This window comes from Hemicordylus capensis, chromosome 5 (genome assembly GCF_027244095.1).
Source record: "Hemicordylus capensis ecotype Gifberg chromosome 5, rHemCap1.1.pri, whole genome shotgun sequence".
NCBI classification, from domain to species: Eukaryota; Metazoa; Chordata; class Lepidosauria; order Squamata; family Cordylidae; genus Hemicordylus; species Hemicordylus capensis.
Genome location: NC_069661.1, coordinates 256,289,659 through 256,305,614, shown reverse-complemented (window position 1 = coordinate 256,305,614; position 15,956 = coordinate 256,289,659). Strand labels below are relative to the sequence as shown.

The following is a 15,956-nucleotide window of genomic DNA, read 5'->3' as shown; positions in this document are numbered from 1 at the left end:
TGTAGTCAACAACATCTGGGAAGCCCTCTGACAGGGAACAAGGGAAACAGCCTTTCAGCTCAGCTCCCTCCCGCGGGAATTTCTTCCCCCCAGGAGACAGGACAGGGATCCGGCCCGAGGAGAACTCCAGCTCCCAAGTCTCCCTGCGGCCACGGCCTCCCGTCGCGGTGCCTGCCGGGAGAGGTAGTTCTGCGGGCCGAGCCTCCTCCGCGGAGCCCGGCTGGCGGACTGTGCCTCCCAGGATGCCGCGCGCGCGGCCGCCAGCGGGGCGGGGCCAGCCGGGGAGCGTGTGTGAGCGAGGGGAGCCGGCGGCGGCGGCGGCGGTGGCGGTCTGAGGGAGTCATGATGTCGGTGCGGGTGGCGGCCCCGCCGGCCGTGGAGCTGAAGGACCTGCCCGGGCCCCTCGACAAGGCCGCTGGCGGCGGCGGCGGCAGCTCCGGGCCCTGCGCCCCCTCGGCGCCCAACCCGGCGGCGGCGGCAGTGGCAGCGGCGCCTTCTCCTCCTCCAGGCGAGCCGGGCCCGGCAGCAGGCGGCGCGGCCCCCAAGGCGCCCCAGGCTTCGGCCATGAAGCGCAGCGACCCGCCGCCGCCCGCTTCGGCTCAGGCCCACCACCACCACCACCAGCAGCATCCGCCGCCTCGGCTGGCCGGAGACGCGGGCGGAGGTGCGGGAGGGCCGCTCGGCGAGGCCCTGGTCAGCCCCGACGGGACCGTCACGGAGGCGCCGCGCACCGTCAAGAAGGTAGCGCCGCCGGAGGCGGGGTGGGGGGGCGGGCGGAAGGATGGAGGGAAGGGGACCCCCCGCCCCCGGTCTCTCCGGGCTCCACCGGCGGGGCAAATAGTGGGCGCTGCTGTTCTCCTCATGACCCAGACTAGGGGGTGGGGGGTGTATGTAGCTGCCCCTTCGCCTCCTGGAGCCCCCCCCCCCGCACGCTGGGCGTCTTGGAGCCCCCCCCCGCACGCCCCCCCTTCCTCTACTGTGCCCGGGCACGGCCGGGATTGAGCCGGTGGGTGCCCCTCTTGGAAGCCGCGCGATGAGGCCGGATTCCGCTCGCCGTCCTGGGGCTGCGTCTCGCTTCGCTCCAGGGTCGTCGGTCTTGCTCGCAAGGAGAGCTGCTGGCCAACCTCTCTAGGGAGGCTGTGCCCACCGCCACCGCCGAAAAGGCCCGGTTTCCGGTCGCCCTCTGCCTCACCTGTGCAGGTGGCGGGAGCCGGAAAAGGGCCTCTGAGCCCTGCACAGTGGGAGGTCCTGGCACGGCCCTTGACAGCCTGAAACGGCTGGCTGCTGGGCCACTCAGAAACCGCTTTTTCCTCTCCGCAAGCTTGCCTGTGGTGAACAGAGATCTTCCCGTAAACCAGTCTCCCCCCGGCCCCACATGGGTCCTTGACTGCTAGGTGTGGCGTGACTGTTCCCTGCACCTGCCATTCCTAAGACCTCTTCTCTCTTGCACGCTCATGGTTCCTTCTCATGAATGCAGATGGAGATGCTGTGTAGTCTCCCATCCCAGCCAGAGATCTCCAGCAAGGGGCCTTGTTCCCCACCTTGGCTCCACACATGTTGTTGGACTTTAGCTCCATTGGAACATAGGAAGCTGCCATATACTGAGTCAGACCACTGGTCTATCTAGCTCAGTATTGTCTACACAGGCTGGCAGTGCTTCTCCAAGGTTGCAGGCAGGAATCTCTCTCAGCCCTATCTTGGAGATGCTGCCAGGGAGGGAACTTGGAACCTGGATGCTCTTCCCAGAGTGGCCCCATTATCCCCTGAGGGGAATACTTTAACAGTGCTCACACATGTAGTCTCCCATAGGAAACTGCCATATACTGAGTCAGACCATTGGTCTATCTAGCTCAGTATTGTCTTCACAAACTGGCAGCAGCTTCTCCAAGGTTGCAGGCAGGAATCTCTCTCAGCCCTATCTTGCCATTCATATGCAATCACGGTGGACCCTGCTTAGCTAAGGGGACAAGTCATGCTTGCTACCACAAGACCAGCTCTCCTCTCCTAGCCTCATAGACATTATGAATGGGGATGATGGGAGCATTGTTCTCTCTCTATTTTTTTCTGTCTGTGAGCGGAATGAGTTTTGTTCTGGGTGGCAGTATCAAGGCAGTATCATGCATTCAGAGTGGGACCTTCCTGATTCAATCTCAGCGGGATCTAAAATTAACTGAGTGGACTTCAAAAATCTTGTGAGCACATGCATGTGCACATACCTTAGAGGGAACACTGGATGGGAGTTGCAACATCTTGGGACCTAAGGTGGGGAATCTCTGGTCAAGCACAGGGGAGGAGCATTCTTGGACAGCACCATTTTCTATGTGCCATAATTGCTGCTGGGTATAGCTGGGTCTACAGCTCCTGGTCTATAGTTTGTGTATAGCTCTTGGTCTGTCCCTTTTCATTTTTGTAAATATCTTGTCTGTTAACATGACTGTTGCAAAAAAACCCCAACAACACATACTGCCATCCCTTAACAGGAGTACAGAGTCCACTGTGACCCTCACAGAAACTGGATTGGTTGTTGTGGTTGTAGGGTGAAAATTGGTTGTTGCCTGTTGTAGAGTGAAATGTTAATGTTCAAACTGCAGGTACCCACATTCTACTCAAAAAGTAAATTCCACTGAGTTCTTTGGAGCCTTGCTCCCAGGTAAGTGTGTATAGGGTTGTAGTTTAAATGCCATAATATGGATTATCCATTGCTCCTTAAGAGACCTGCTTGGTTCTCTCTCCCCTAACGTGGTGAGTCTCCTTACTCCCATCTGGCCTGTTTTTGTTAGACCAGAATCCTGAGTGTCTTGAAAAAGCTGCTTTTTCTATACAGTGCAAACATTCCTTTTCTGTAGCAGGAGTTCTCTTGGAAAGAGTCTTATTGCTACTGCAGAATCCCCCCCCCAATGTTTCATAGTTATAGCATACTATGGCTTTGATCTTGGCAAACCTTGCTATTTTACATATAAGAGCCCCATTCCCACCACTCGTGTCTCCGGACCACTTGCTCTTGACCTACCATCCCTTTCTCTAACATCTGTCTGCCACTGAAATCTTTGGCTGCTCATGCACAGAGGCTGCTTCCTTACCTTGCAATCATCTGATTGTAGAAAGACATACTTGCAGTCTGTTTCTTTCAGTCACTCCTCCTTTTTCACAGAGGGATTCTCTGTGAATGCTAGCTCTGAGAGCCAGCGTTGTGTAGTGGTTAGAGTGCTGGACTAGGACCGGGGAGACCTGAGTTCAAGTCCCCATTCAGCCATGAGACTTGCTGGGTGACTCTGGGCCAGTCACTTCTCTGTCAGCCTAACGTACTTCACAGGGTCGTTGTGAGGAGCATCTCAAGTATGTAGTATACCGCTCTGGGCTCCTTGGAGGAAGAGTGGAATATAATAATAAAGCATATAGTGTTGGGTCTATATTTGCTATATTTACTATTTTTCTTTCTCTGTATCTATATCTCCTAGCATATGCTCTCATTCACTGGTTAAAATTTTACTTATTCTCCAACACACAAAAATATATGCAGCCATGTAGGTATATATTAATACAAAAAATCCAGACTAGCTGTAGCATGTGACCTCTGTATGGGCCAACTGAAAGCCACAAAGATACAAGCAAGCTTTCAGGTTTTGCAGAACTCTTTCTTAACAGCAAAGAATAGCACAGATGGGACTTCACCGCTGTTCTGTGAAACTCAAGGACTAGCTCAGAACTTAGTGACTTCCAGTTGATCCTAATTCAGGTATGATAATGCTGCTGTTTGATTTTCAACTATGCATGTTTCCGATCCAGGAGAATTAAGAGTACTGAGCCTTGGGAGGGAGAATTCTCTCATCATTGTAACTGCCCCCAAAGACAGAGCACCCAACAAGGCTATTATGCCTGTACTTTACTCCAGTTTCATAGGAAAATAGGAAGCTGCTGTCTACCAAGTCAGACCCTTGGGCCACCTAGCTCAGTATTGACTACACTGATGGGCAGCAGCTTTCCAAGCAGGAGTCTTTTGTAGCCATAGCAGAAGATGCCAGGGATCATGAATGTGGGCCCTTCTCCATTCAAAGCAGGTGCTCTGCCACTGAGCTACAGCCCTATCCTCAAAGTGCTGTCCTATACAAACATAGAAGCTGCTTTATGCTGAGACAGACCCTTGATCCATCTAGGGGCAGTATTTTCTACACTGATGTGCAGTGTCTGGCTGAGGTTTCAGGCAGGCTTACTTCACAGATTTACTTGGGAGATGTTACTAGGGATTTAAAACATTAGAACAGCCCTTCTGGATCAGGCCCAAGACCCAACTAGTCCAGCATTCTGTTTCACACAGTGGCCCACCAGATGCTGCTGGAAGCCTACAGGCAGGAGTTGAGGGCATGCCCTCTCTCCTGCTGTTACTCCCCTGCAACTGGCACTTAGAGGCATCGTGCCTTTGAGGCTGGAGGTGGCCTATAGCCCTCTAACTAGTAGCCGTTGATAGACCTCTCCTCCATGAAGTTATCCAAATGCCTCTTAAAGCCATCCAGGTTGTTGGCTGTCACCACATCCTGTGGCAGATTATTCCACGTCGATTATGCATTGTGTGAAAAAGTACCTCCGTTTGCTGGTCCTAAATTTCCTGCTAATAAATTTCATGGGATAGTGTTATGTGAGAGGGAGAAGAATTTATCTCTCTCCACTTTCTCCACTGCATGCATGATTTTATAGACCTCTATCATGTCTCCTCGCAGTCATCTTTTTTCTAAACTAAAAAGCCTCAGGTGATGTGGCCCTGCCTCATAAGGAAGGTGCTCTAGGCCCTGATCATCTTGGTTGCCCTTTTCTGCACCTTTTCCAGGTCTGCAATGTCCTTTTTTAGATGTGGTGACCAGAATTATACACAGTACTCTAGGTGTGGCCGCATCATCATTTTGTATAAGGGCATTATAATATTAGCATTTTTATTTTCAATCCCCTTCCTAATGATTCCTAGCATGGAATTGGCCTTTTTCACAGCTGCTGCACATTGTCAATACTTTTAACGAGTTGTCCACCATGACCCCAAGATCCGTCTCCTGGTCAGTCACCGACAGCTCAGATCTCATCAACATTTACTTGAAGTTGGAGTTTTTAATCCCAATGTGCCACTTGCTAACTGCATTTGCCATTTTGTTGCCCACTCACCCAGTTTGGAGAGATCCTTTTGGAGCTCCTCACAATCTGTTTTGGATTTGAACCTGGGACTCTGCATGTAAATCAGATGCTTTACCACTGAGATACAGCCTCATTCCCATGCTGGGATTGACAAATACCAGGCAACATGGCACCTGGACGGTTCCATGGCTACCCTCCATGGCATCACAGTGGACAGCTCCCACTATTCAGAGGTAGAGTTATGAAATGGTCTTTATCCAGGCAGCTCTGTTCCTCTTCCAAGTTATCTTACTTGTAAAGGGAATAAAGAGAAGACCATTTATCCTCTCCCTCCACAGTGTCCATCATGAAGTCCAGTAATGTCAACTGTCTGTTGTCTGGCTTCAAAGTCAGGTAACAGACAAAGGAAAAAAATATTAAGGTCTGTCTTATGTGGTGGAATTGCTTGTCTCCAATCCCAAGTTTTGGGGATCCATTTTCCTTTCTATATCTGAGTAGTGTTGTGTATTTTATCATGTCGGTAAGTTATAATTGAATCAAATTGATTTGTGCATTGCCATAGGCAATGAGATTTATTAAATACTGCAACAGCAATCTTTTCTTTCCTGTGGCTTCAGTGCAAAGACTTGTTCTAGCAATTGAAACAGGTTATTTTTCTTGTAGAAGTTTGCAGTTTTAGTTCCCACTCTCCAAGGCAGGTTGCGGGGAGATAGCAACATAAATCTATGAAACTGCTAATTGACATTCAAACAAAATGTTCCCAACTGGAGCTTGAAAAACCTGAGTCCTGGTTGGCACCTTTTGTCTGGGAGTCTGGTGCAAGTGAAATGGTTGTAAGAACCAAAAGGCATGATCTAAGCCAGTCCTTTGTGGCATTCCCAGAGACTGAAAGGAACCAGCTTATGAAAGCCGTGGTTAAGGTGTGCTATTTTTGCAGTAGTTAATGTGGCCATGAACAGTTGTTGCCCTGGGACTCTCCAAGGCATCTGTTTGGCTGCTGTGGTAGGTAGAATGATGGACTAGATGAGTATTTGGGATGATCCATCCATCAATCTACCAGTAATGCAATAGGAAAAGGTAAAAGAATCATGCATGCCTTAAAAGCATTGGAAGGATATTTTGTTTGATAGCCCAAATGAAAAGAACTCTAACCAGCCAATCATATTTTCTGAACAGTTTAGATAAGATCTGTTCTTATTTGAAATATCCTTTTAATAAAAGCAAAAATATGTTTTTTTACATATACTGTACACGAGTAATGATGATCTTGGGGTCTGGTGTAGTAACTGTCATGACTTTTGCTTATAAGGTGGATAAGCCCTTGTACATAAGCTGTCGATTTACAAGTCCTAGCAGTGATGGCTTTGCAAATGAATAAAGCTTAAGCTGCTTTGTTCCTTTATGGGAACCTTTTTGTTAGTCCTCCTTGTTACAGAGCTGCTGTCCACCTCAAGGTGGGATAAAGGTTTCTCGCAGCCTGGGATATAGCATTTGTAATGTCTGGAGGCTGATACCTCAGTGGATCTTTTTGGTGCTATGTCATTTTTGAAAATGTTTTTATTGAAAGGATGATTTTATTATTCACAAACAGTAATACCCAATTGTGGCTGAGCTCTTGTTGCTGGCAGTTGAAAGTCAAAGCTCAGTAATTAAGCTGGAGATAACATCTGCTAGATGTATTGCAAAGAGAGATCCTTAGGATTCATTGGTTTATATTTCAAATCTTATGGCCCCTTATGATCTGCATTGGCATGCAGATCTCGGGTCTCCCAAGTCCTAGTCCAGCACTCTAACCACTACACCACACCGACCCTAACCCATCTCTGAATCTGGTGTCACTGAAGTGTTCAATCTTGACACTGCCCTCAGAAGAGGCTACCTGTCATGTATTTCTGCCTTAAAGCTATCACTTCCCAATCAAGGGATATATCCAGTTCAGTGGTTGAAACCCACCACATAAGCTCGGCTCTGAGAACAGGGAATTGTTCTGCCACACTGTGGTAAACCATGTCTGAAATTCTAATTCAGGAAAGTGTCACTGCTATCAAGATTTGGGCAACAGTGCTCTAATGCTTATGAGGCTTATTAACATGTTAAGAATACAGAAACCTTTACAGAAATATTTTATCTGTTAGCATTTAAACTAAGAGAAGCTCTCTTTACCAAACACAAGCCAATCGTTGTCTTCTAACTGCCATCACAGCTAGCAAGCTTAAATCAAACTGTCCTTTCTACTTTTAAAAACATTTATTTTAAATTTGATGTTACAGATATTTGACAAGTAACAAAACACTTGCTACAAAAACATATAAAAATGTATTCTGGGATACAAATCTAACTTTTTAAAATGTTGCCATAATTTTAAAAACATTTTAACTTTAGCAGTACTTTATATTGGATGGCGCCTGAGTGATCAGCTTAATTCCAAAAAGGATATCAAGTAGCGCATCACGTTGGCATAGTCTGACCCTTTGCTTCTTTAATTTGGGTGAACTCTTCCATTAAGTGATTCTGGAGGTGAACCACACTGCAGTACTGGGATTTGATGGAACCTCTAGTTCATCCCTGTTTTATCTCTTGCTGCAACTCGGCGAAGCAAAATAAAATATTTTTTCAGAAGGCCTGCTCTGAAAATATGCTCAGGATCATGAGGATTGGTGCTTTGCATGCCACATTTTGTCTTATTTTATCAGTTTCAGGAAAATACCCAGTCTTGGGATTCTCTTACAGATGAAGAAGACCACCAATACAGTATGTGTGAACATTGCAGTTGCTTGGCAACTTCTCTAGCATTTGTTGAAGCTGTTTTTGAATTTCAGGATACAGTCAGAACTAGTCAGTGGATGTGAAATCTCTGATTAATGAGCGTTATGGATAAAGAGATGGATATACATGTAATAACTAGTTTTTGTATTTGCCAACTGCTTTCTCAGATTCACTGTAGATATACATCTTCCACCTGACAAAAGGTCACCCAAATACCTCACATCTTTGCTTGTCCAGCTGATACCTTAAAGTTGTTGCAAAGTTAGGATGTAAAAATAAGTAACAACAATTGAACCTGCCTTTTCCAGACTGCAAGGATCACCTGCATAAAGGGGCTCTGAACCAAGTGCCATTTTTATTCCATCAAAATGATCTAGCACTGAAACCAAGCTAACAATAGGATAGACTGAAGCTTTTCCATAATTAGAATGCCATTTTGTTAATGATGCCTGTAAAAGTGAACTTGATTGTTAAGCTTGTCAGATGCAAGAACTAGAAATACAGATCACCTATGTATATCGTATGTGATCTGGTTTTTTAAAAGCTGCATTTGACTGGCTTAACAATGATGCTTGTTTTCACAGACATGGCTACCAGTGTTCCCTGTAACAGGGATTCCCAGATGTTATTGACTACAACTCCCAGAATCCCCAGCTGCAGTGGCTTTTTCTTCGAGATTGTGGGAGTTGTAGGCAACAAAATTTGGGAATCCCTGTTAAAGGGAACACTGATGGCTACAACAACACAGAGCATACCCTTAATTTGAAACAATTGCCTGATACAACTAGTGAGCTGGTCAATAGCTTGCAAGGATGATCAAAGGGTTCGCTGATTCCTTTCTAAATGAGGCGTTTGACACAATCTGATCTGTAGAAGGGCTGAGAATTGCTGCTTTGAATGGGAAGCTCCCAACTATTTGCTTGATGTATTGGTTGCAGGGAAGGGCTTTTAGAGGCTCTGCTCCTTCAACTTAGAATTCATCTTGGTCATATATTCACTGACTGCTCAGTTTTTTCCTAATCAATAGGAATCAATGTTAATCATTCTATAAAATGTTTCCCTTCATGGGCTGAATCCCCAAGCTTGTTAGAAGAATCCTATATTTGGAGGCAAATTCACCCACAGCTTAATGCGTACATGGGTCATCTCCTTTCACATGTACTTGGTTTTTTAGGAAGCATCTCTGATGGATCTGCATCTGGAGATCCATCTCTGGTAAAGACTCACTTCCAGCTGTAGAATGTTACACATATATATGCCTTTGGTTTCTGGTGCCTTCAGCTGGACTGTAGATTTAGATATAGTCTCTTGCAGTCATGAGAATTAGAATTCTGCTTTTGATTTTACAAATCAAAACTGAGATGAGAAACCAGATCTGTTCTCTGCTTCACAGAACATAAAGTCCATTAGATACTCCACTGTTTAATTGTTGGGTATGGTGTATTTTTCTGAATACTTAGTATGCTACTGTAGAGGTGTGCGCGGAACTGTGGAGCTGCGGTCCGGCACTGGGGTGGGGGGTTCCTTTAAGGGTGGGGGAGGGTTTACTTACCCCTCCCACCGCTTTCCAAACTCAGGCGCACGTATTTCCTTTAGTAATTGGGGCAGCAGGATACCTCCCTGCCACCCCTTCTCCTGCTTGGCTGCAAAAGGCTTTAAGAAGCCTTTTGCGTGTGTGCACGTCGTGCGTGCGCTTCACATCTCTGCGATGTGCGTGTGCACGCGGCCACACACGCACGTGCACGTTGCAGAGACGTGAAGTGCGTGCACGACGTGCACATGCGCAAAAGGCTTCTTAAAGCCTTTTGCAGCCAAGCGGGGGAAGGGGCGACAGGGAGGTATCCTGCCGCCCCAATTACTAAAGGAAATACATGCGCCTGAGTTTGGAAAGCGGTGGGAGGGGTAAGTAAACCCTCCACCACCCTTAAAGGAACCCCCCACCCCACCCCAATCCACCTGAACCAGAACCGCCCTTGTCCAGTCCGGTCCGGAGGCCCGTAGAAAGGCCTCCGGACCGGTCCGGGCACATCACTATGCTACTGTCCCAATCTCTTAAAGAGCTGAGATGCTTTTAATTTAGTATCATGGGTAAATCTGAGGAAGATGTCTGTTTTACACCCATTTCTATGGATGAAAGGCTTTCTTTGGAAATGATACATAATGGTGGCAGTGTGATGAACTGCAAAGGCTGGGTTGACAGCTCCTGATCAATTAACTATGGCTCAGGTATTGGGATTGGGCTAGAGATTCACACATGGATTATCTCCCGCAGACCTTAGTAATAGGCAGATTATATATCTGCACCGACTCTGACCAACTAACCAGGGTTTGAAACTAGAATAAAGGGACCAGAATGGGGATGTCTGCATAGGCCTAGCATTATCCTTGCCAATGGAAAATGGAGTTGATGGAGTTACATAAGAACAGCCCTGCTGAATCAGGCTCATGGCCCATCTAGTCCAGCATCCTGTTTCACACCGTGGCCCACCAGATGCCTCCGAGAAGCCCACAAGTAAGAGGTAAGGGAATGCCCCCTCTCTTGCTGTTGCTTCCCTGCAACTGGTATTTGGAGGCCTCTTGCCTCTGAGATTGGAGGTGGCCTATAGGCACCAGACTAGTAGCCATTGATAGACCAGTTCTCCATGAATCTGTCTAAGCCCCTTTTAAAGCCATCCAAACTGGTGGCCATCACCACATCCCATGGCAAGGAATTCCATAGATTAATTCTGCGCTTTGTGAAAAAGTACTTCTGCTTGTCGGTCCTAAATTTCCCAACTTTCAGTTTCATGGGGTGACCTCTGGTTCTAGTGTTGTGAGAGAGGGAGAAAAATTTCTCTCTGTCCACCCTCTCTACTCCATGCATAATTTTATACCCCTCAATCATGTCTCCCCATAGTTGTCTCTTTTCCAAACTAAAGAGCCTAGATGCCATAGCTTTGCCTCATATGGAAGGTGCTCTAGGCCCCTGATGATCTTGATTGCCTTCTTCTGCACCTTTTCCTGTTCTTCAATGTCCTCCTTAAGATATAGTGACCAGAACTGCACACAGTACTCCAGGTGTGGCTGCACCATGGATTTTTATAAGGGCATTCTAAACCTAACATTTTCATTTTCAATCCCCATCCTAATGATCTCTAGCATGGAATTGGCCTTTTTCACGGCAGCCACACATAGAGTTAACACTTTAAATGAACTTTCCACCACGACCCCAAGATCTCCCTCCTGTTCAGTCATCGACAGCTCAGATCCCATCAGCATATATGTGAAGTTGGGGTTTTTGCCAACTACGTCACTTTACATTTGCTTACATTGAATTGCATTTGCCATTTTGTGACCCACTCTCCCAGTTTGGAGAGTTCCTTTTGGAGCTCCTCACAATCTGTTTTGGATTTCACTACCCCAAATAGTTTAGTGTCTTATGTGAATTTGGCCACTGCTGCTTACCCCAACTTCTAGATCATTCATGAACAAGTTAGAGAGCACTGGTCCCAATACAGATCCTTGGGGGACCCCACTTCCCTCCATTGTGAACCAAAGATCAAGGTCAGTGCAAATTAGCATTTATGTTGGACTGTAAAAATATGGTGACGCTTTTGTTAACAAATGTCAGAAAATATAAGTGAAAGGATTCAAAATCATGTTAAATGATTAACATGTATTTTACAACCAATTCTTTCAGTGTTCCTAGCCCAGAGCTCTGAAATACCAAGTGCAGAAATATGACTGAGTCACTCAAGGCCTATTGTTCTCAAGGATTTTGCAAGACGTATAAACACCTTTGGGCGTGACATCTTCAAAAACCTATTCTGTGTTTGTGTTTTTTGTTTGTTTGTTTGTTTGTTTGTTTGTTTTTTAAAGGTTGCTATGTGTTTACTGAAGAGGTTTTCTTGTCTAAGACCTTCAATAAAGAATGTGCAAATTTCCTTTTATGATTAAAGTGTCAGTGCTTTGCAGAGTTGGAGATGGGTCAGATCCTTGGAACCTAGTATCCTGTCTCCAATGGTGGTCTGCTATATACACAAGAGGAGCAGTTTTAAATTGCTCTATGTAAGAAACCTCTAACATAGTTTTTAGTTCACGAATATGAATATGACAAATATTTATATACCACTTTTCAACTTTTTCAACAAAAAGTTCCCAAAGCAGTTTATATAAATATAAATAAAATGGCTCCCTGTCCCCAGAGGGCTCACAATCCAAAAAAGACACCAGCAACAGCCACTGGATAGGGCCACTTGCTCTCCCCCTGCTAGATAAAGAGAACCACCACTTTAAAAAGGTGTCTCTTTGCTCAGTTAGCAGGGGACATCCAGTTTAATGCTTCAGGACTCTTGCCGTGAAGGGGATGTATGCTATGATTGTCTCACTTAGTAGCTGTTGTTCACATCTTCCTATGGAATGGTTCTGTCTAATCTCCTGATGTGCCAAGTAATATAGTTGTCTATATGCTAGCCCAAAGGACAATGGGCTGTTGTCCATATCTCCCCAAAATCTATTTCTGGCAGTTGATTGCAGAGGAAAATGTTGGCACAAGAAATGAGAAATCAGATCATGAGTCCACAGCAATATTTGTAACCTGAGGAGGCTACTCTTGAATTCCTTCCTGAAATTAATGGTAGAATGTTGAAGTTGTGAGGGAAGGAGCTATAGGCCTACTGTGAGAATGAACCAGATCTCTCACGTGTATATAGATAGAAGATCTGATGAACGAAGGCAAGTAAGCAAAGCAAGAGGCAGGCTTCAGTTTTATGAAACAACCTTTCCAGTAAAACAATAAAAGTGGTGAAATATACAGGTAATGTGCCAGTGGTGGAAGATGTAAAGATGATAGGAGGAGGAAGAAAAAGTTCATTTGATGGGAGAGGAAAAGTCCTAAAGCTAGAGGTTCCTCTTACTCAAGAGGGTGTTTTTTGTCCTGGAGGCATTTAAATAAAGGATGTTGAGATGTGCCAGAAGGCATGAGGAAGAAGGATGCGTCACTGGAGATCTAGATCTAGGGAATAAGGTAAACTCCAGGCAAGCATGTTGAGGAGAGGGGGTGACGCTGGGCTTCTCCCACTAGCTGGTAGTCAGAGAGTTGGAACTGGAACTGTTTGTACTAGAAGAACTGATGCTTGAGCATTTGTGTCCTTTCTGCCACACCCACCAAGTTCTTAGTGAATCCTGAGATGAGTAGCCCTTCCCTATTAGTATTGAGGCCAAGAGTTTGTGGGCTGGGTGGGCTTTCCTTGTACTGTTGCAGGCTTGCAAAAGAACAGAAGAGCCTGCTGGGACAGACCATTTAGTCCAGCATCCTCTTTCCCTCAGTGGTCAACCTCTAGGAAGCAGGACTTGGGCAGTAGCCATCCTCTGCTGTTGCCCTGCAGCTGGTGGTGGGTGGTATAGTTTCCTGGCCCACCTGCCCATGGACACATATGTGCGTTTTCTCTCCAAATGACTACTTTTTGTAATGTTTCCTTGCTTGGTTGCCTGGGATGGGCTCTTTCTTGCAACAGGGTGATCAGACAAGGAACTTTGCACAAACCTGTGCTATAGCTGGGGTAGTCTTGAGCAACAAATGTGCAGGGGGAGTAGGGTTTTGAAAGTTTCCTGGGGAAAATATGTGGCACTGAGGTTTTTGGAGAAGAAGAAAAGGTTAAAATGGGTCGGTGTTGAGATGGTGTAAGGTTGATTTAGCTTGGATGGGTTATTTAGTTGGGCAATTTGTGGTGACTCTCGTGATAAGCAGGAAGTGTCACTGGGTTCACATGTGTGCTGGAGACTGAACCGAGTGACTGCTTGGTTGTCACGTTTTCTTAAATGGAAAGCTGGCCAGAACTTCTTGGTCCCCAAAGCCCACAGTGCTCCCCACATTCAATGTCTAGCACAGGCCTTGACAACCTTTCTGGTTTTGGGATCCATCCCAAACAGGTAGGAGCAAAGCAAAGGACATGATGGAAGTACCAGGTTTAGTGATGGGGTGGGGGTGCAGTAAATGAGCTTTTCTTTATCCCCTTTACAAGTATTGTACTGTGAACAGAAACAATTATTTTTCCCATGTGTCTGGGACAAATAACTATTTTATTAAACAACTGTACTTGCTGAGTATCACAAATCCATTTTCCAGCTTGCTGGAGGTGGGGGAAGTGCCCCTGGCCCTCTGGAAAGCATGACACCCAGCACCACACAGATCTCCCCAGAGGTTCCAGTAGCATTTTTGAGAAGGTAAGAAGCAGCAGGAATCCTTTTGAGGGCTCCTGCTGTTTCTCACCCTCTTCATATCCTAGTGCAAATGAGAAAAGACCTGTTTCCCTCCTAAGCCTTTTGCCTGTGTGCCAGGAATGCATTGGGGGAAGAGGGGGTTGGTGGTGACCATAAATAATGGCTGGAACTGGAAAGATAACCCTAAAATTGTGGGCCCCTGCTAGACATCATGTCTCTCTGGTGCCTGGGATTTGTCAAGGTTAGGTCTCACACCCAGTAGGTGAATTAGCTACAGTCTGTGTCAGTCCTCCTACACTCCATCTTCAGTCTACAGATCTTTGGGGGCTCTTGTACCATACCCAACTTCCTCTGCTTTTCTTTGCATCCAGCAGGGTGAAGGGTTCTGGTGAGCTTGACAGCTGGCTTGCTCAAAGCTTTGTGTCACTTGGTGGGTCCTAATAAAGGCATCACCAGACGGTGGCTTAGAGATGGTTTCTGATGGACCGTCTTTAACTGTGTTTGTAGCGCTTTTGCTGTGTCGGTGTATGAAACGTGGCCATACTGAAGGAATTGAGGCACTCCAGTACAATATACAGTACGGTGTGAGTACGGTGTGTCGCGAGGGACAGGAAAGGGGGTACTGATGCAAATTCCAGTTAGTTTTATTGCTGATAAATATTTATGCCCCACTTGTTTGGGCAGGGTGGTTTACAAAAATAAGAAAACCACCATAAAGATAACAAACAAAAAGGCAATTCAGCAGCAACTATAAAACATCCTTTAGCAGCAGATACAAAAGCTCAGCCTTCAGGCAGCATAAAAGCCTTCTGGGATAAGAATGGTTTTACACAGCAGTAAAAAAACTTTAATGGAGAAAGGGCAAGACAAACCTTCCTAAACAAGGAGTTATAGAGTCTGGACTAGAGATGTAAAATGTCTGCAAATTTTGAAGCCATGGGGGGAAACCCAGAATATTTGGGAAATGTAGACAGTATTTATTTTTGCAGCATATTTAAACCTGCTTTACTTTTTTAAAGGTGCAAAATGAACTATTTATAGTTGAGCACATAAAATACTGCTTTTGTACTTAAAAAATGAAGGTATTATACTTTCAAATCTTAACAGTAATTATACATATATGTAGTGCTACAGGCTGCTGTAGTAGGCTGCTGCAACCTGAGGTATCTGGACAGGTCTGACATCTTGTTAGCTGAAAAATTAGGGAGCGGGAATGGAAAATAAGAACCATCTTGATGGGATGCAGAGGAGGGCCTCTTTAGCAGATCTTAGCATTTGGACAGGTTCGTACGGTAATAGGTACTCATTCAAGTATCCTGGTCCCAAGCTGTTTCAAGCTGTGAAGGTCAAAATCAGCACTTTGAGGTGAGCCTAGAAATGGACTGGAAGAGTGTTCCCTGTAACAGGGATTCCCATATGTTGACTATAACTCCCATGATCCTCAGCCAAAGGACACTGCAGCTGGGGTTTATGAAGTTGCTGCCTCGAGGCTTTGGAATGCGCTCCCTTCTCCATTGCTGCCCCAAGGCTTTGGAATGCACTCCCTAGTGAAATAAGAGCCTCCCCATCTCTGACAATTTTTAAAAAATCTTTAAAGACGCATCTGTTCACCCAGGCTTTTAATTGATACTGTTTTGCTTGTTTTTAATGTTGTTTTAGAATATTGTTTTAAAAATTTTAAATTGTTGTTTTAAATTTCTTGTTTTTGTTTTTAACTAATGTTTTAATGTTTTTATCTTGTAAACCACCCAGATACGTAAGTTTTGGGCTGTAAAAAAATATGTCAAATAAATAAATAAATAAATAAAATCTGGGGATCTCTGTTTACACTGGACTGGAAGCCAGTGCAGTGGCTTCAACAATGGAGTTGC

The 15,956-nt window shown here is 45.7% G+C and overlaps 1 protein-coding gene and 1 long non-coding RNA gene across 3 annotated transcripts in view; both read left to right on the top strand.

Annotated features, from left to right (window-relative positions):
• Positions 1-259: 259 nt before the first annotated feature.
• AHCYL2 (adenosylhomocysteinase like 2) overlaps positions 260-15,956 on the top strand; it is a 136,271-nt gene continuing 120,574 nt past the window's right edge. Inside the window, exon 1 of one of the 2 annotated variants that reach the window (XM_053253362.1) lies at positions 260-741. In XM_053253362.1, the coding sequence (XP_053109337.1) occupies positions 343-741 (399 nt within the window). In that variant the 5' untranslated portion in view covers positions 260-342. The remainder of the gene's footprint in view (positions 742-15,956) is intronic. The other variant, XM_053253361.1, reaches the window with a different exon arrangement.
• On the top strand, positions 7,810-11,807 carry LOC128326472 (uncharacterized). The gene is made up of 2 exons (XR_008308067.1): positions 7,810-7,869; positions 11,564-11,807. It is a non-coding gene; the product is annotated as an uncharacterized LOC128326472 (long non-coding RNA).